The sequence below is a fragment of the Neodiprion lecontei genome, chromosome 6 (genome assembly GCF_021901455.1).
Source record: "Neodiprion lecontei isolate iyNeoLeco1 chromosome 6, iyNeoLeco1.1, whole genome shotgun sequence".
Taxonomy (NCBI): domain Eukaryota; kingdom Metazoa; phylum Arthropoda; class Insecta; order Hymenoptera; family Diprionidae; genus Neodiprion; species Neodiprion lecontei.
Window position 1 is genome coordinate 3,258,019 of NC_060265.1, and position 21,069 is coordinate 3,279,087.

The 21,069-nt window shown below is 38.9% G+C and overlaps 2 protein-coding genes across 14 annotated transcripts in view; both read left to right on the top strand.

Moving 5' to 3' along the window:
• Window positions 1-45: 45 nt before the first annotated feature.
• LOC107220651 (post-GPI attachment to proteins factor 2-like) lies at window positions 46-11,452 on the top strand. 5 transcript variants are annotated; one of them, XR_006904942.1, is made up of 9 exons: window positions 60-329; window positions 952-1,436; window positions 1,661-1,928; window positions 2,426-2,623; window positions 2,766-3,019; window positions 10,301-10,575; window positions 10,685-10,867; window positions 11,058-11,260; window positions 11,323-11,452. XR_006904942.1 is itself a non-coding variant. In XM_046743208.1 (5 exons), the coding sequence occupies exons 2-5, from the start codon at window positions 1,272-1,274 to the stop codon at window positions 2,796-2,798; spliced, it is 690 nt and encodes a 229-aa protein (XP_046599164.1). In that variant the 5' UTR covers window positions 46-329; window positions 952-1,271; the 3' UTR covers window positions 2,799-2,894. The 5 variants fall into 5 exon arrangements, 3 of the variants coding, with proteins under 3 accessions (XP_046599164.1, XP_046599161.1, XP_046599163.1); XR_006904943.1 differs by lacking the exons at window positions 10,301-10,575; window positions 10,685-10,867; window positions 11,058-11,260; window positions 11,323-11,452 and adding an exon at window positions 10,162-10,179; XM_046743208.1 differs by lacking the exons at window positions 10,301-10,575; window positions 10,685-10,867; window positions 11,058-11,260; window positions 11,323-11,452 and having other exon boundaries at window positions 46-329; window positions 2,426-2,649; window positions 2,766-2,894.
• Window positions 11,453-15,564: 4,112 nt separating this feature from the next.
• LOC107220658 (protein scalloped) overlaps window positions 15,565-21,069 on the top strand; it is a 104,124-nt gene continuing 98,619 nt past the window's right edge. For 3 of the 9 annotated variants that reach the window (XM_046742733.1, XM_046742742.1, XM_046742740.1), the window contains exon 1: window positions 16,241-17,499. Coding sequence is in view for 2 of the 9 variants with exons in the window: in XM_046742740.1 (XP_046598696.1) it covers window positions 17,475-17,499 (25 nt within the window). In the remaining 7 variants the exon portion in view is untranslated. Of the gene's footprint in view, window positions 16,073-16,240; window positions 17,500-21,069 lie in introns of those variants that run through there. The other 6 variants (XM_046742734.1, XM_046742741.1, XM_046742736.1 and 3 more) reach the window with 5 other exon arrangements.

The following is a 21,069-nucleotide window of genomic DNA, read 5'->3' on the forward strand; positions in this document are numbered from 1 at the left end:
CGACGAATTTCGGTTGTCACACCAAAGCCCGTAAGGGTAACTTGTCTTTATAGTCTTCAGTCAACGTGAAGTAGCTTCGGCGTTCGGAGACGCGTCGGTTGCGTTTTGGCGTTTGAAATTGGCGCTGAGAAGCAACCCCCGCGAATATATCGCAATCTCGCGGGGCGTGAGCGGCGGTTGGGGTCGACGTTGTCGACGATGGAGAGGGTCGGAAAAAAGGCTGAGAGAATGCGGAAGGAATAAAAACGACCAAGGAAGAAGAAACACAGATGGCAACTCGATGGGGGTGGTAGTCGTGGCCGTGGTTAACGATAAGTTTCAGTCAGAAGGTAATTAACCCAGTTATTCTCAATACATCACCTTCAAGAGCCGTTCCTCGGAAATTCACTGCCGACGAAACCAGGCGGGCGTAATAAAATTCGGGGGGATTCTAATTCATGAATACACACGAACTATTACGGCGTCTCGCGTGTAGTGAAACATCTTCGAATCATTGTTTCAACTCAAAAACTCTGCAGTATCTCGGCATTGCGCATTCCTGTGATCAACATCGTCCTATAAGTATATATATGTACGTGCATTGCTTCGGTTACGTACGTATGTATGATATATGTATGCACAGATGCCTCGTGAGCTAGTTATTAAACGTAGGGTTGGACGATCGTCGATGTAAATTGGATAACATATCCGTAGGATAATATTGGTGTTAAATCCATCGACCACGTTGTAATTACGATACGTAATATCTTCACTGCAGGTATCTCAATTTGAACTCAGATTTGAATCCATGACCTTTGACCCTACCGTTTCTATTCGTTGGATTATATCCACTGGCTATATAAACAGAGGATGGAAAAATTAAGATGTTCAAAGAAAAGGAATTTACAGAATAGTCTATAATTCAATTTGAATTTGATTGAAAAATTATCATTATTTCTATTCTTTTTACAGATAACATTCGGAGCGATGAGACTATCATGCGTGCACCTGTCAAGATTACTTTTGCCAACTGTGATAAATAATAAATAATACTAGACAAAAATTGAATATACCAAAAATCGTGATCAGATAGCGAGATTACTCAGAGTCAGTCATGTATTACTACGTTATTTATTTCACCAACAAATATTTTATCATTTAAAGAAGAGAACGGAGAATACTGACGAAAGTATACATTTTCAACGTTTTCATTGAAAACGCTTTGTTGAAATAGGAGAATATATAGACACAGATTGAAATCATTAATAAATGTTGCGTAAGAAAACTTGATAATGGAGCTCAACAATGTTGGGAGCAACAAAAGCTCCGTTTATTTGGCGGTACGATTCAGAAAATTATGCTTGGCTACCGTGTCGCTACCTCTGATTGCTCTACTGGTCTGTTTCATAACAGCATACATATTTCAGCAGGACGATATTCATGAAACGCATTGCAGAGTAAGTGGACAATTGTATTCATATTTTTTTCACTAATTTAACAAGAAATATGAACAGCTCAAATTGAATGGCCTGTGCATTCTTGTTTGTATCTGCTGAAGAATGCATGATCGATTTACAAAATTAATTCTCTAATTCGTGCTATTACAGGAAAAATAAATTAATTGACTGTGAGAATAATTGTTTACCGTTTTTTTTTTTTTTTTTGATTTTTTATTTTATAGGTGTATAACATAATACCATCAATTTCGGCAATAACAGGTGTATCGCCTCAAAGATATTTATGGCGGATAAGCATCGCTCTGCACATAGGTCCCAGAATAGTTATCGCTAGCGTCTATCGTTCCTATTACCATAGAATTCTTAAGGCCGTCAATGATCTACCTAGAAAGATTTTGGGATTCAGGCTTCTGAATCTTTGCTACTGGCTAAACCTTGCTGAGGTAGCAGCTCTATGCGGAGTTACTTACATTTCGAACAGAGAAAATTATCGTGAGTATATACATATATATATATATATGAAAAATTATACCAGCAATAGTCTGAATATGTAAACCTTGGCTATACCGAATTTTAATATCCTTCCAAATCCATCAAAGTCTGACACTATTCCTGCCTATAATCATAACAAATTTCATTTCTTTTCACTCACGCTGTGCTAGGCGACGTGTTATGTATATTTTATCATTCTTTATTTGGAAGATATTGATTGATGGATATGTATATTTAAACCCAGGCCTAGCATCAGCACAAACACCACAAAGGAAAACACATTTTACTTTCCTTTTCTCGTATGAGGGTGCGAGCACAAACAAGGCCAGAGCCTTGCCAAAACATACGAAAATATATTTACGAATGTTTATATATATATATTCTACTTTGAACTTGTACTCGAACAACCACATTTTTGTATATGCATATTTTATTTCACATTACTGAATTTGGATTCTACGTCATGAAAGTATAAACTGATGTACTCAATGTTTTAGCCGTTCACGAGAAGATCTTCATAGTCTTCATGTTCAGCTCACTAGCGTACATGTTGGCAGCTGTTAGATTAGGGCGCCTTGTAACGCCGAATGCACCAAGCCTCCAATACAAACAGGCCCTTTTCGTAATCAGCATCCTTAGCACGGTGGGTCTTGTGATTTTCTTCCTGAAACATCGCCTCTTGTGTCACGATATGGGTGCGTACAGTCTGCAAAGTTTTACGGTGCGTGTTGAAATTTTTATTTTATTTCTTTTTACCGAGATACTGAATATGAATTATATACTGTACTTGTGAGTATAGAGGTGTGGATAATCCATTTCGCGTATAACTAATTGCAGCATTCAGCTGGTTTTCCCTGTGCGAGTACGTAATAGCATCGGCAAACATGGGATTTCACGTTACGGTCATCCTGGATTTCCCCAAAGAACATCTTGTCGTTGGACACGGCCTACCCCCTTTGAAGGTGGATTAACCCCTCTGGATTGCATAAGTCCATCGATATTGTCCCAAAGTGCCTACTGCTTCTACCTGTTAACGCTGCGAGTCTGCCTTTGTTAAGTAACATCACGTTCACGTGCGACCTTCTTCAAAGGTAAACAATGCACAAGTTCCGATTATAGACTAGAATCCATCGTAATATCGCTATATATTGTTGTTAGAACGATCGATATACATTGTAAAAAAAGCTCCATCCTTAAATGTCTGCATATTAGTGAAATTTTAAACATTCGGATATAACGATGACGATTGTAGTTGATATTATTCTATTCTAATTCATATAGATATACGAGTGAGCTCTGTTGTTACTTGGCCAATTTTTATTTCTCTTAGCGCAAGATACACCGCTATACACATTTGTTTTATCTACATATTTCCGTTTCGTTTGTGATCTTGATAGTTGGACGTTTATATACCTACTTAGTCACAAACTTTAGATTCATTGAATCTTACAACTTGAAAGTGAAAAGTAAAATATTTCCTTTCACGTCACGTTAGCGAAGTAGACCAAATGTATTAAATGCCATTCGCCATTTCTGTGGCAAGACAGAATTAAGTTATAGACTCATAGCGATCACAGCAGCCACTTAACTTGCGTACATAAACTATGTTGCCAATAAGAGAGTAAATAAAGTTTGAAAAATACAATGAATGATAATATTGCAATTAAAAATACAAATTATTTGACTAAATTAGAATCTAGCGCTTCCAAAGAGTGGCGATGAGCAATGGGCACTTGGCTGGGCAGTTAAAAATACATATAATGGCCTTCCGTTACTTAAACACTACAAAAATAATATACCAATAAATAGTAATAATAATAACAAATTAATAATGTTAGAAGAAAACACTGAAATGCAATGAGAAAAAATGCATTTAGCATTTAAGAAGGAAAACGTATCACGAATACTATACTTACCCCGTTCAATTCGTACGAACAATGAGTTTCTGAAAAGTATTATCGATATAAACGACAGATCGTTACTCGTTAGAGTTAAAATATTATTTATTAATTTATTATTGTAGATAATTGTAGTCAACTGCGCAATAATTTTGAACAATTTTTGCAAGTGTGTTGCATACTAGTCAATTTATTAATAATGTTCTAGTCAAGGTGTTTGGTTTTATTCCCTCAGAACGAAATATCCATTTAAACTTCGAGTAACGTTCAAAACGCATCTTGCACCGTTTTTAGTATTATCTATTTACTCACTTCATTTATTGATGATTTTATACTCGTAACGGATTCAGTATTGTAGCAATAATTGGCATAAAGTAAAATTGGACACGGCTGGTTCGTCAAAACGTCACATTATCGTGAAACTAGATATTAAGTAACCAATTCGGCACACGTTTAACTCAATATTCGTACAATCAAGACCAAAATATAACGTCCAAAAATATTTTCTTTCATCAACGGCATGAACTGTTGATAAGAAACAAAGAATACGGAATTGTATTCTTTTTGTTTATCGAAGCTGCAAAAAATTTGTATGTTTTTTCTCCCTATTGGGAAAGATCATTCGTTATGCACCTAATTTACAATTATGCCAATAAAATTTGTAGTAAGGATTTATTATTGTCTACCGTAAAATTATTCGCCTTGTTGTTATGCGATGTTTATTAATTACTTTTACAAAACTGTGAATAATTTTTCCCATCTTCTCGGTAACGATGACATTAAGTATTGAGTATTGTTATTTCAGTAAACTTTCGGAGGCGATACGTATAATTGTTCACAATCGGGCATTGTAATTCGGATTGCAATTTGAATATTAAGGTAAACCGATTTTGAACAGTTTCGGAGCTACGGATCTTCGCAGCGCAGTTACTCCTTCAGTTCTGCTAGTTTGTACATTATAACAATTTGAGCGAGAATTTTTCTTCTAGAACTTAGTTTACATGATATTTCTAGTCCAAACGTAACTGTATACGTAGAAAGCACCGGCAATTTGACCCTTTAGCCAATGAAAGAAAGAAAAAGTTTTCTAGCATCTGTAGATAGGTACGTACGTTAACGTTGACGTATGTACCTGTGCCTAAGTTATACTGATATACATACATGAATTTTGAAAGCGTAAAGTTGCAAGTATCACGTTGCAGCCATATTCTGCAGAGCCTGCCTTTGCTCGTACTTATTATTCATAAGAGCGTATCTAGTTGCTAAAGGGTTTACGATACATCCGTTTTGCACATTTTTACTAAAGAGTGTTATAAGATAGCATGTTTTTATAAAACGTGATTTTCTTCCTCACTCGCCTGACCTCAAAATAGAGACATCTGTACGTAGCCATGTATGTATACGTATACACATTACATAAAAATATAGTAGGGTGTTACAAAGAAAAAAAAAAAAACGTAAAAAGAAAAACGATAATGGAACTCGTTTCATCTAAGATCGAACTGTCAATGGCTAGGCCTCGGCAAAGAATCCCAATATGTACGATAAATGACATCTCTATCAAAAAATTATTCGGAAAACATACCGATTTTCATTTTTATAACACCTTAGGTATAAGACTTTTAGTTTGACGGTATACGTCGGCTTTCGTTAATTAGCACTGTTGTATGTATAGCCTGAACTTTGTAGTTCGATTAAGGAAAAAAAAAAAAGTTGCATACTTCACTTCTCGCGGCTTCTTTGGGAGGATAAAGTACGAGGTATAATCATAGTTTGAATTGGATGAGTATTCAATTTCAATAAGAATTAATAAATACCGAACCTAGTTGAAGTTAAAGAAAAGAAATAAATAATAATTTGGATGTCATTTTCATTCTGTAACTACGTACTCACACAGTTGAGGTGATAATAAGTTTATATGTAATGATTAGGTTGCGGCTTATAATATTCTCCTATTGAAGGAATGTTGAAAAGAAAAAAAATGCACAATTAAAGTCTCTACTTAACAATTTTCTAATGCAATAATGAATCCTCTATTATGCATAATACGTAGTCAAAAGATCATGTGATGGTAACGCTCTTATGATATCATGTCAATTAATATTATTAACGTACATCTTGATTGTTTGGTAATCACGTCAAGTGATCACATGCTAAAAATATTATACACTTGTCTCTCTACTCTTTGTACACGTCTGTATTATAAAAAAAAAAATCCCATTTTCTCACAGATATTAGCTAACCATTTGTTTCATTTATTTTTTTTATTTTTTTGCTAAATTGCTGCAGACATTCGTGACTACAAAGAAAATTTTACAAGATCGAAAATTATTCGAATGCATTGGAGTAACTACAACAACAGACGTGTTGTGATTTTCTGTTTTTTTTTTTCACATATTTCAAAATTGTTGACATTTTTTCTACTGATCTTTTTTTTCTAATTTTTGTTCCCAAGAAATCTTTTATGATTTGTGATCTCAGATCGGTATTACCCAATTTGATTGTAAATTCTGTCTCAGTCAGACTGGATAATTGTACCTTGTCGGGATTTTATTGATAAACGAAGTGCATATCATATAATTAATATTTAGACAAAGTATATTCAGTGCACGTTGTAGAATTGTTGACAATTATTAATTGAAATGAAAAATAGTAAATAAAAATGAGAATAAAATGATATAAAATTAAAAGAAAATAAAATAAAAAATAAAGCAAAATGCACTATTACACTATTCATAGATACTTCGTATAATGTATTTGAATTTTCAAAAGCCTTCATCCAGCGAGTCATTTTCTTTTCTCTTATACATGCTAAGAATTACCTTGTGTATATGCACAATCAGCTCCATTATTTATATTCATTACCATATTTCATTTTTCCCTTGCTCTGTATACCGATCTAATTATATCGTGAAATCATTTCATGTTCAATTATTATACGTACCTTTACGTAATTATTGCTTCCACAAGAGAAACGCAGGAAATTAGTTTCGAACGAAAGTAAACTCGTTATATTATGTATATGGGGCACCTACCGCTACTCACTATTCTCTCTGCGTTTGTTAATTTAATATAATGCAATAAAAATTTCCTACAATTGGCACATCTCAAATGATTCATATGTCAGCAGAAATTCGACACTGTTTATTCATACGATTTATAAATTGCAACGAAATGTAGCGCGGAAATTGACTACCCTATGAGAAACAAAGATTTTATTTATCATTCGAGAAACTTTTAACACGTACGGTAAAAACCCGGAAACATCGCTTGATTCTTATTCCACGTAACACGTACGTACAATGTACATATTAACTAATGTGTACTGTTCTCGGAATGTTATCGCAAGTTGTTAATACCTGACGTGATTTTTAGTTGTGTCACGGATATGTTCGAACTCGACTAGTTTCTTGATTTCCCAGTCTGACAATATCGTCCAGTATTGTTATCATAATCGTAGCTGTTATACTCATTGTTCTTGCTATTTTTTACATCGGGAAATACTTATTGCGTAATCACGAGAAATAACTTATTAAATTAAATTGCATTAAAATTATTCATCAGGCTTACAAATATAGCAAACACGTACTCGTAGTTACTGATCACACTTTTTGAAATTGTTAGTGTAGAATTTAACAAAGAATTTGACTTTAAATACGTATTTAGAAAAATCTGACTAGACGTAAAAGCTTTCCGAATCGTTCTTCTTTGACGTGTGTTTATTGTAAAATTAAAACGGATGAGTAAATTTGCCAAGAACCAATTCATTTCTATATATGACGGATGAACGAGCGTTTGCTGAAAAGAACTGAAAATAGAAAAGACCAAAGTCACGTCAACACAATGCTAATCGTTATATAAAAGCGAATAACACATATCTGTCATAAAATTCGTTTTTATAAATATAAATTTATGATTCAAATGAAAATTAAAAAAAAAAAAAACAAATGAAAAGTATTTTAACAGATATAATCAATTCATTCCGGTTCATTAAATGTGTGGAAATTGATTTGAAAACTCAGGAAACAAATAAAATCGTTGTTACAATTTTGTGAAAATAAATTTTGCACACCTGTGTCGGATCGATTGATTTTACGTGAGGAAATTATGAAATTATTCGGATTAACCGATATGCTAATCAACCGTTGTAAGCAATGATACTCGCGAACATATTCGAACTTAAAGAAATGATTTTTATTATTAATTTAAAAATTCGTGATCTATTATAAAAGACGCTATGCAAATCATTGCATTAATTCAAATAGATAAAAACATGTGCCGTCTTATATTTTTTATACATCAACTGGAATGAAAAAGAAAACAGAAAAATCATCCGGCAGCGTTGTCCCGCGAATACATGTACATTACTGGTGTGCGATTTTCAGTTTTATACACGGTGCGGTTTAATCTGAAACATCTCTTTCACGCTCTGCGTTGTATTTAATTTTATCAATTAATATTATCACAGTTCATTAATTAAGGAAACTGCAATAATTATTTTTCTAAGCGCTACAAAACTATTTTTAAACGTGCTGCGTGTAAACTAAATTTTTTTGTTTGAATATTAATAAATAAATTGGAGGAATCAATATAACACTTTAGGTAATGGTAGTATAGGTATATAACGTGTTTATTATATCCAAACGAAAGTTGTGACAAAAATGAAACCTGTTTTGTTTATTATCGAATTTTTACCCTAGGTGTCGAAGACTCGGGGCTGTAAGTTTACTTGAAAAAATTTAGCAGGTGTATATGATTTAATAAAAATTACGTTCGCCCGAAGCGTGAATATTTTTTTTCTTCCGTTTCTTCTACTTTCTTTCTCTCTCTCTCTCTGGAATATAACATTAAAGACCGAGACGGTAAGAACGATGAATCGCAATAAAATGTAAATTCTTTGTAACTCGTTGATTAGTATCTTATATATACCTATAATACAATTAAATTAATACAATGGCAATTGCGAAGGGCCCATGATGGAAATTGTAGAACACGTGAGAATTTTGTCAGATATTGACTTTCGCTTGTATATCATTATTGATTAAACGATACGGATCAATGATATACCGAAGCTGCAGACATTGCTGTGTCATAACACCTATATATAATAGTTATCAACATAAACTGCAAACATTACTCATTCAATTGTCCGAACTCTGTCTCAATCTACCCACAATCATCCTTAAATGTACAGTTTACTAATACTTATTTTCAACTTCGTTTCAACTTCCATTCATTCTAACGCTAGTTCTGCTAAATTTACGACACGTTCTCAACAACGCTCGTATAAAATTCAACCGCATGTAAACCCTTTCACTTTCGTTAACCTCGATTGTATTTATACCACCGTTGCGTGCACATATATATATATGTACCGTTGTATCATGTTATGTGCAAATATTTATGACGTTGAAAAGTTCAACTCACAACTACGAACCAAAGCGTGGACCATTGATACGTTTATAAGTATAGAAATTTCTAAGAGAAATATGTCGATAGTGTTTCAAGCCCGGTTAAAAAAAAAGTAATAATTATATTCGTCTCTTCTGCACATAAATATCGCATGCAAATTAAATTAGTGTAAATTTCACTTGGGTGTTACGCGCGTCATTGTTAACTTGGAACCGACTCTTTTGCGAAGTTGGAGTCCGGATGAGAAAGCCGAAGAGACCGTTGGGGGTTGGCCACTTTTTAAAGATCCTGTCTTGGCAGTGAACGATTGCTCCGATGATTCTGTAAAATGTTTTTTTTTCACACTTCGTTAACTCTCTTTTATACGGAATTCGATTGGTTATCTGTACGCGGTAGAGCAAATTTTTATACCTTCGTTTTCATTTTATCGCTAAATCAACATTTTCGCGGTATAAGATTGAACCGAGGTACTTGGGATAGTGAGATTTGTTATGATATATCGTACTTGTTTGTTTCTTTGCCGATAGCCTACCGATGCTTGGTGTATTTCGCAATGGAAATTGATCTGTAAGCGAAAGAAATAAAAAAGGTTGAAACCATTTGTCGGTTTATGCATACAAGTATACGAGAGGCTGCAGATTGCTAGATCTTGAATTACACGGTATAATATCGTGCACACGTACGGTGCATAAGAAGCAACAAGGATAGTGAGAAGTAAAAAAAAATTAAACGAATAATACAGCATTCAAATTTCAACGCTCGGTATCGCGCGTTAATTATGAATTTAAAGTCCCTCCGGCACTCCGGGAAAATACGGTTGCTCAAAACGGGACGTAAAAACATTGAAATTTAGCGAGTCGTAATTTGTCGATTTACGATATCAATTTTGGTTTAAAAAAGGAGAAAAATTTTTCCAATAAAAGATACACAGCAGCGGTTCCAACCAGAAATCGAATCCTCCTGACCGTCAAGCCGTGTTTTTGTTCGCCTGAAGTAATTGACCTGTTCGTCAAAACGAGTATCGACCCTCTCCTCATCGACTTGAAATTTCTTATCTTCAAGCCCTGCAGCGACGATGATCGCCGTGGCCTCCGAAAGCTCGACGCACTTGGCGCAATGCCACACCAACCGCGGGTCATAAATGTCAAGGTCAAGGACTGGCGGCTGATGGCAAAGAGGATGGTAGACATCCTGGCATTCTTGGCACTCCAGGAGAATCAAAGGACCCAGTCTCGCCCCGTTGCAGATCTTTAAACGAACGACAAACTTGTCACTGAGTCGATAATGCCGAAAAATCACGAGAGGCGTGATCAAGTGCATGGATACTCAATTACTTCGTAAGCCCGTCAATATCCTTAATCGCATTTTCAAAATACTTCCCAATCCAAAACCGTTGGTAAACTGAACTGTTTTCAAAATTTTAACACCAACTAATCGATTTCACAGGTTTTTGGAACCCAATCACCGTCACTCTTCGTCTGAACTCATCGCCGTTCCACACAGCGTAACACAATGTAAAGAAAATTTAAATAAAATAAACAAACAAAATGGAAAACTTTACGAAGAACGGAACCTTGCAGAGAGCATCGTCACCGGCACTGGAGCCTTCGTCGGGTATCGAAATCGTCGGTATGTCCATCTTGTCGACGGCGACGAGAACGTTCGTCATGCTAGAGCCAATCTTTGCCGTTACAACTTCCACACTCGGGCTGGAAGCACGCGTTTTAACGTTCCTCCGAAAAGCATGACCCTTCCCGTTCGATCCATCAATATTGATATCCCGTTCGTTGGTATTCTTACACGTCTCTTCCGAAAACAGAGATAACGAATCCCGCCGCATCCTGACTGCCAGGCTCTTGTCCAGACCGTGTTTTTTCACTATCGAGGCGTCCAGCATCTGGCGCAATTTGTCCGCCGAATCCTCATCCGTCGAATGGAGAAGAGCAAGCGCTGTGAAGAAGTCTTCCTCAGCTTCCGCTGCGTTCTCCAGGTCAAAGTACATCGCCTGTGATTTTTAAAAAGGTAATTTTACTTCCGATCTGATAAATTCACACGCTTCGTTTTACTTATTTTCATGTTCACAGGTTGTACCGGTCAATACGTTCAATTTGCGCAATACGTATAATGTACGTGTAATCATTCTTACGTATGTAATACAGTCGGATACGACACCGCGGTGTCACCGCGACCATGCCATGCGTCATGTTCGTTACTTTTATCCATTGCGGTTGTCAGACCAGCGGTTAGAATTGCTTATCGTTAATTTTTACCCATTGTCAATGCACCGTGGATTCAGTGAAAAATGCAATGCAAGAACCTGTGTAGCTATTTCTATCCTCCTCGGCGATTGCGCGGTTTAACTTCTTCGGCGGTCTGAGACCACTGCAGTCCTGAACTTCCTCAACGTCGAGTGAAAGCAAAGGTTCCTGGACCAGACAGACTTCTATCACAAACTGATGGACTGGGTACCCTAGCTGGATAGTTGAATCCACGCGACGCGCCGAGATACGTTACTCCATTGTCCGATTCAACTATTTGTTTGTTTATATTACATCCCTTCAGTCTGGTGGAAAAGTTACGTTAGAGTAATTCCAGCGGGGTAAATTAGCACGAGTGGTGAAATATATCGCGACTCTTCGCAGCCTTTGTCTCTTGAGCCGAGGAAATTCGGGAGATCCGTAAAGCTCTGCGTCAGGGATTCAACCGAGACAGACTTGACGAATGGGTATTATAACCCATACGTTTCGAATTTTGAAATGCAGAGTCTGCCTTGTTCGGAGGGTCGCAGACTCCCTTCGGTTCAGGGGTCGGTGGAGGTTGGTAAGTGTATTATCCAGCTCGCGTCGTCGCGTCGTGGATATAATATCCAAATAATAATATCTCAAGCAATCCTGGCATACCTTGCCGGGAAGGAATTCGATGAAAATGTGTCGCGATCCTGGGAATTTCAGGTGAGGTCCTTCTCGACCTCGCGTCCTCTCGATGCTTCGGGCTGTCTCCTTATATCTATATCGAATTTGAATATCCCTCATCCTCCTCGGAGCTTGCAGGCGTGATATTTTAATATCTGGGACGTGAGTAAATCTCTGCGCGTGAACGGGGAGATGCCTGTAATGCCTCCTGCGATATTTCTCCAGTTTATACATATACATCTGCGGAATGTTTGACGAGTTTATCTCAACGCGTACAGCACTGCAGATGTGAAAACGTGTACCGAGGACAAGTGTATAGGTATAATCGTTCATCTTTTCTGCACCGTCGTGCCAGATTCTCGATATTCGCAATAAGCCGTCGTTGATCAAAGCTCGAACATGCGATTCTTGACGCTTTGACAAAATCGCGACCCGTCGAGGCTCAAAATACATCCGAATAAAATGACGGAGAACCCCTTATAACTCTCATCGGCCAAACGGAGGTAAAAAAATCGTCGACACTGTACGGCGAACGCGGCACGGAAGCCGATACATGATACATACATGTACACATTACACGGCCCATTTAACTCAGGATTCTACGGGATTGATCCCGCAAATTCTAGGGGAAAACTTCCTGGAAAATTCCGAGTCAAGAGGTTTGCCGACGAGCCCGATGAGCTGCGGTAAATGCAATATCCAGCTTCGCGTGCGACGCACCATTGCCATACCCATAAGCCCCCATTGTCAACGTGTCACGGATTCGCCATCGCCACTCAGGTTTCACGAATTGCCCTGCGTGCATTTGGGGGTCGATTGAATGGGGTGACTTCTCCCCATGGGGTACCGCGTTTCTGTACCGTGTATAATGCCGCCTGGAATATTATTATTTTTTTTTTTTTTTCATATATAAATGGATCGCCATGGATTCCGTTTCCACGTTACGTTGTCCGGGTCTGCTGAATTTAATTAATACAGTTCGGAGATCCGTTTCTTGTGCAATCAGCCAAGACTTGTACCCTGGATTAATCTCATTTTCTTAACGCGTATAAACCGGATCGTAAGTAATGATAGTTCGAGAAGAACTTTTTGGTGGAAATTATTTTACGGGATTTCGCGACCACGATTTTAGTTTATTTGTAATATTTCAAACGTACGTGATAAAGATACGTATGTGCCTGCGGGTCATGTAGCCGTTATTACATTTATATTTGACTACATGTATATGTACCTACTAATATATTTGTCTTTCCTAACATTATTTACTTTATTATATTTTTAATCAATTTTTTACTGCGAGTCTAAATACTGCTTGAATTTAATCGCGACGTTCTTTGAATACTCAATGACTCTGAATTTTCATATCGATTTAAGTTATAACTTTACACTCTAGTGAAAACTGCGATCCTTGACAGATCTCTTAACTATAAGGATTTAGAAGTTAAATTCTTTTTATACACCGAAATTTGCAATTTATTTCAAACGATGATAATTGTGTGTTAACGAAAGCCGAGCGGCGCGGTGTGATCGGCAAAGATTTCTTTATTTCGCAATTCGTAGACTGCGACGAAACTGCTGGGATTTGGCGTAATGATGCCTTTCGAAACCACCGCGTTGTGTCAGGAAAAAATCAAACCGAATTCTCCCTTTCTCCCCGACATGGTATAATTATTTGTATCAGGATTTTTGGGTAATATTAATAGACAAATATAAGCTTACTGAATTTTACATCGATTCAAACACACGCGTGTTCAATCGTCACAGCGTGATAAAAGAAAGAAGAAGAATGACGAACGAACGTTGATTTCTGCAACGTGAAATATCAGCGACGAACTTTGAAACATAGCTACGTGCCGCAGCAGCGCGAGTTGTAAAAATGCGATACGAATTGCAGGTGATTTAACACTTTCACAATAAAACGGTCTTTTGTTCTATAAGTGCAGCGATAGGAAATAAAATACCCGGAAATACGGTCAGCCTTTCAATTGTTGGCTGGGTGACATTGTGTACATTAAAATTAAAGCGCGTCGAGGTCAATATTCAATAGTCTTAGGATATAATAGAAGACAGCTCGACGTCAGCGAATATTGTATTATGCATTTGTACAGTACGGAGATACACACACGGTAAATATACCTGCATGCATCGTAACGGGCAATGTGCAATTTAGCACTTTTCGTCTCACATTCGTAGCAGGTGTCCCGGGAGGTGAATAAGTCTCGGGTGTCGATGAACCTGAAAATTCTCAGTACCAACTCGCTGAAGCGAATATTTCTGCACGTTAGTCGTTACTGTCGGCAATAAACTCGATGATCCCGGCTCGTCGAGCACAGAGTCAGGTTGCAGTCGATTTAAAAAGTTGGCAAAAATAAGGGCGCGAGATTTATACCTAAACGTAAACTTTTTACTCTCCATCCGCATCCGACCGGAAACTAGACTCGAACGATATCTCGCTTCGGTTGATTCGATACGAATTTTTTACACCGCGGCAACGATCCAGCCAGTCCTCGTGACGAGAGGAACTTCAAGAATCGGACAAGGTTTACGGAGGTAAACCGAGGACGGTAATATTTACAAATGCTTACTGTAAACAAAGGGGGTCGTTTGACGGTTAATCGAATGCAGAGAGGCGCAGGGGGATCGGTAACGTAAATACGCTCGACAAACACGACGACTTACGGATTATAGACCGGGCGAATTAGGCGTCGCAGAATCAGTAGTTTCACACCGTTCGCGGACGAAGCAACGATCGAGTACAACACCCGTGTCGTTTACTAGCTCGCCGGTTTTCTTCCGTTCCGCGACGCGTTGCAACGCATCCAAATAACATGAGACAGGTATTTTTTCTCGCGTTAATTTTATTTACCCTGTTCGAGGGTGAGAAACGAATCCTTACTATTTCTCGGCGACGTGGTTGAGGCTTCGGACGAAACCGATCGCACGATATTGCCTGTCAACGGACGATAATAAATTTCTTGGGACGGGTTTTTCCTTCAACCCTTGTTCAGCGATTCTTCCTTTTATCAACAACGCGTGACGGAAGGAAGAAAATCGGCGAGGCACACCTCCGAGGGCACTTTTCGTGTAAGAAACGCATCCGGCGGCGCGGCGATGAGTCGAGGAGGAGTTTCTAGTGGGAGGGGCAGGAACTCCAGCTACGTCGGAAAACAAAAGCAAGTGCATTAACACCAGTGCAGTTTGTATCGGTGGTGGTGGTGGTGGTGGTTACCGGAGTGGAGGAGGAGGAGGAGGAGGAGGTGCGGTCGCGTTGCGCGCGTAAAAACTCGGCGTGCCGGCGTGTGCGTAGAGAGCGGACAGCGAAGTATCTACGTTATATGTACATATATTATATATGCATATATATGCATATACATATATATATGTACATACGTGTGTCGCGAAGGGATAATTTCGGCGAAGGCAGAGGTACAGAGGTGTACGAAATATTGCAATCGCGGGGGTTTCGTCGATCGTTGACGAACGGCGAAGCATCGTGCCGGTTGAGAAGAAGAGCGGGAATAACGAGGAGAGTAGGGAGAAAAGGCGCGTAGGGTTGTTTGAAAGATGTAAAATCTTTTTGTCGGAAAATCAACAAGTGCCTTGTTTGAATCGGACGCGAGGCCGCCCGCCCCCCTCGTAAGGTGCGTGCTTTCTCGGCTGAGCGGGTTCGGGAAAGTTCGGCAAAACTCGGGATGCGCGCGGCGGCGGGAGGAAAGCTCGGTGCGGATCGTTTTCTGGTTTCTCCTATGAGCGCTTGGTGTCAGCGTATGCGCAGACTGGCTGCGCACTAGGCGTGTGCGTTGTCTGGATTCTTTGTGCCATTCTTGGCATACCAAAAACAGAGTAACTCTTCATATTTACGGACGAAATACCGTCCTAATTTCTAGAAAAGTGCCCGCGGCGAGCGTCAACCGGCCCCCTGGTAAGTACCCTTTGACCTAGAGCCGATAAACGTGATGTTATAACGTTTATTTCAGTAAAAATCACCGCCAGAATGCCAGTAATGTGATCACGATTCCTCCAATACTTTACATACTTGTCATGTTTGCCACCACCGACTTCCGGCGACTCTGACTGGCTTACGGTTTAGCCCGTCGTCGTGCCTCCGAGAGAGAGAGTGTGTTGCGAACCGCTGCGAACCGCGAGAGCTAACCAAGCACACGAAACCTGCCTTTAATCCTTGATCAGACAACAACAACAACAACAACAACAACAAATACCGCGTCGACCGACGATCTTCGTTATCGACTCGGTACCAAACAGTACACCATTGACGACTGAATAATAACGAGGATAAAGCCCTACAAACGAAAACAAATGTACGAGAAAAACACCATACACGTAAACCGTACACACAGGTGACAACAACAACAACAAAAACAACGACAAGAAAATTCGATACAGTTTAATACAGCCTAAATATACGTTGCTTCGCAATCCTTTTCGATCACCCTGCATAAAATCTTTTATACCGCGTAAAAAGGAAACAAAATAAAAAAAAAAAAAAAATAAATAAAAATTGCAAAAAATACGATGAAAATTTAAAACGTGAATTGTGATGGTGAATTATTGATCCGCAGTGTTGTCACCGAGAAACGGCGTGTGTTTGAAAATACTGTGTAACTGCCAGCTGCGACGGATTACCCGCGGGAAAACAGTGCGAATATCATGTCCCTCTGCTACATAAGAGGCAAGTGCATACAATAATTGAAATTCAAGTTTTTTTTTCTTTCGTTTATAGAGGATTCGTTTCTTTCGTTCCCTGTAATTTTTATTCGTCAATCACACGCTGAAAAACAAAAGAAAAACAACAACAGAGACGACAGAAACAAAACATCAACATTACACCTTGACATGCGAAAATCTGACGTGCCTCTGCTGTCGATAATGTTATTACTGCTGTTATTTGTGCACGCGGGAAAAGTACGCCAGTGATTTTTTCGTTATTTATTTATTTATTCATTTTTTCTTTCTTTCTTTCTTTCTTTTCACTTCCGTTCACCGTCTTCAAATGTGTCCGCTTGTTTATCCGTTGGATCGGTTGCTTTCGTTTGGACGATTACTGCGACTTATAGTGACGTTGTGAGAGTGTTACACTTGTTAATTAAACTATAAATAATAACGACAACAACGGCAACAGCAACAATAATAATAACAATAACAATACATTTTGGATCATGTTCCCACGCGTTATAAATTTGCGGTAAATAATTGAAACGAGAAAACCAAAGGGAATATTCATTGCCATTTGTGTAGAATCAAGGAATTTGTTGTTGCTCTTCTTCTTCCTCTTCTTCTGCTTCTTCTTCCACTCAAGCCGTTGGATGGACGCTGTGCATTATTTTTGGAGTGAGTTGATCATACTATTTTTTTCTTCCAACCTTCGTTTGACAGAATATATGTAATATGCAGAGCAAATCAGACGGGTATCGAACGACGAATGTGTTCTCGTCGCTTCTGTAACGTGAAATGTGACAAATAGAGTTGAGAAAAACACACGCAATAACGTTATTTGAGAAAAATAAAATTTCAACGGAAATAATTAGGCTGGCAAGATTGGCTTGTCGACGGATATAATGTAGTGAGAGTAACCGACGGAACGTTTTTTCGTGCTCCATGTGCCGATATTGGGAATATTTGAAACAGTAAATAGTCGGATTTGAAAGCGAGTTTAATCGTTTGTCAAACTGACGTTTGAGGATAGCTAAGATCCGTCGCGATTAGCTAACGAGATATATACGATTTAGATAAGCCGCGACTCGCGGGGAAAAACGATCGCGATAAATTTGCAATTCCGTGTAGTAACAGCGACGGCAAGATAAGATGGGAAAAGTAGTTTAAACTCGCGAGAGAGGGAAGGAGGACGGGGGTGAAATTGACAAAAAGGATCGTCCGCGAGTTTTGATTCATCTATGAACGTGACGTTTTATTTCTCGGTGTTCTAAATTTAAGCACACCTTTCGTTTCTATTTTCTGGCCAATTTCCAGCGACGATATACATACTTACAACAACGACGACGAACGAGACGCAAATTTTACGTAACTTGCGCGGTGTACGTATAAGAAAACGCTAATACATCTCTGTGATTGCCGTGTGGCGTATGCGGTGTATAATTCAGTCGAAAATTGAAATTTTTAAATAATTACGTGACACTGATTATCCGATGTAATAATCTTGACGCGGAACCGTGTAAACCGGTGACAAATCCGACAACGTGACGCCTGGCGTCGCGACGCCGGCCGTCGGCGGGCAACCGAGTCGAGGATATCGGCGATATAAACGGCAACGAGAATCGTCGTAAGGTTCTCATCGACGGCGGATGTAATTAACAAACCAGAGTGTCCAGCTGTCGGGGAAATGTGGAAAAGCGGGAATTTTCAGGGAATTTTTATGCGTCTGGAATAACCGGGAAATGTCAGAGAATCCGGGGAGATGTGTCTTGGAAGTTTTCTATTTTATTTCTCACTAGTGTACGATTCTTTAAAATGTTGTAAATTACTCTCCGTGAGGCAATTTGGGGGGTTAGTGTGAAAAGGGTATAAGTGACGAAAAATATTTATTTTTGGCGGAATTTTGAGAGTTGATAAATTGATTTTGAGCACCGTGTAAAATTTGTGAAAAATATCAACGAGTACTAAAAACAGTTGATACTCTCAGATTGATGTTTCTACTTTCGCGTTGAGAAAGAACGGCTAATCGTAATCATCCCTTAGTTTGTTAAAATCGGAGTGATTATTGATATACATTTGGTAATCGAGTTTGAGCAAAATTTCACCGACAGAAAACAATCGTGCTATTTTAACTTTAACGACGGCGACATCTGATGTCTAATTTTCCCTAATTAGCTTGAAGAAAGTGAGTTTATAGTGAAGTTAGGTTGAAACGAGCCCTAAAAAAAGTCTCCATCTTCGTATGCAAAAAGGGAATTTCACATCTCATTGACCAAAAGTCATTCGGAAATCTCTCATTCGGTAGTCTGCCGTTCTCATCTTTTTTCATAACGCCCCTCTCCTTGAATTTTCGAACAGTACAACTCGTCGTGCAACGTCCGTCAGTTTTTCTTCCCACTTGCTACCTGCGAGGGCAAAATTGAAAGCGTTACCCGGACAAAACGGGTCACGTTTCTCTCAACGAAACTCATCGATAACCCGACGACGCACACGCGGCTCATTAACGCACTGCTAATTACAGTACTTGCCCGATTCCCGATTCTTGAACCCCGCGTTACTCGATGCACAACTTAGGACCTGTTGTCTTTAAGTATAGGATATTACATACATGCATGCGAGTGTAATTAGAGAGGCGACGAAAAGTCGGGCGGGTTTTGCGATGACTCGCGTCTTCCGAACGAAAACGTTATATTCTTGGGTACCTTCGTTAACCCGGTATTACATTGGCGCCTGTGAAGATAACGCGCGATGATATTTGCACGGCTTATCGCTCTCCTTTTAGCCTCGTCCGCGTAACTTTCTTCTTTCTCTTCACATTTCGCGATAATCATCGACCGAAATTTCTACATTGTTATATATATAGCTTTGCCTTATACATACACGCAACATAGATGCGGACGATTTTAGTCCGCGATTATTAGTTGCAAAGTGTGCAACACAAGCGACTGCAGAAAATTTTCATCAAACAGTTACCGACGCGTTTATACCCAACAATTGACCCTTTTATTATCCAAAATTATAAATCATCGGTACGAATTTAGAACATCTCGATGATTAAGAACAATTGCCAGAGGCTTAGACACTAGCAATTAGTTTTTGGCAATCTTAGAACTAAGAATCAAACGGATAGAACGAAAAAAAAGGTCAATAATTGGGAGGACAGGGTCAATAACTGGTACACTTATCGTCAGCTCGCATTGACCGATATATGCCTAAAGTTATATTACATTTATTAGCCTCGGTGCATCTTTCATTCCGTCTATGCATGCATGAGTGCAGCGGTGTAACAAGGTGTTGGAGTGAATCGGGCGAATCGAGTTCTCTAGCTGCTTTCGTCGCCGTCGTTTCTGTTGCAGCCGCGGCACAGCAGCACAAAGATGTATATTTGTAGCTCGGTCGTGTTTCCTAGTCGTGTTCCCCCCGTCCCACCCTTAGTTTCTTTTTTTCTTACTTTCAGTTACCCTTTTTTTTCTCTTCACCTCTTCTTTGCTTTTATTTTATTTTATCATGTTTTCCTCTTCCTCTTTGCTTTCCTTTTACTCTTGTTCTTTGTCCGCTCGCTCTCTTCACCGCCACCTTTGCCTCGTCTTCTTCTTCATCGTCATCATCATCATCATCTTCTTCTTCTTGTTCCTGTTCTTCTTGTTATTCTTTTTTTCACTTTGCCGCAGACGGTGCCAAATCGTCGTGCAAACTAAAATTACCGCCCTTTTTTTTCTTTTTTTTTTTCACTACACTCCGCTCGTCGTTATCGTCGAAGTATAGACCTACACACGCTTCTACCGTCTCTCTCGAATGTTGAATCATAGCTACACACGCACACTAGATATAAACGTGTACGTGTATTCTTACATGTACTTCTCGAAACGTACGCGTAGCGGTTTTCCCCGCTACGGTTTGCCAAAGTCGTTTTCAGGATCGCCCGCCTGCTTCTGATTCCGCTGCTTGCACGGTCGCATTTCTATATCTCTCTCCCTCTCCGTCTATTTCTCTCTCCTCTCTGTCTCTCTGTGTGACACGACTGTTGTAAAGTTTCGCCGTCGTTTGTCACTCCTCGCGAATTGTACGTATTATAATAATAATCGTTGTGATATAACGCGATAACAAACAGAATATTGTTGACTATATAACGAGACAACGGCTTCTTGTCGCTTCACATCATCGTGACAATAACGTTGCCGGCTTCTCACGCGTACACATATAAAGTATAACGCGTAACGCAATGAAAACATCGTTGCATCATTGCAT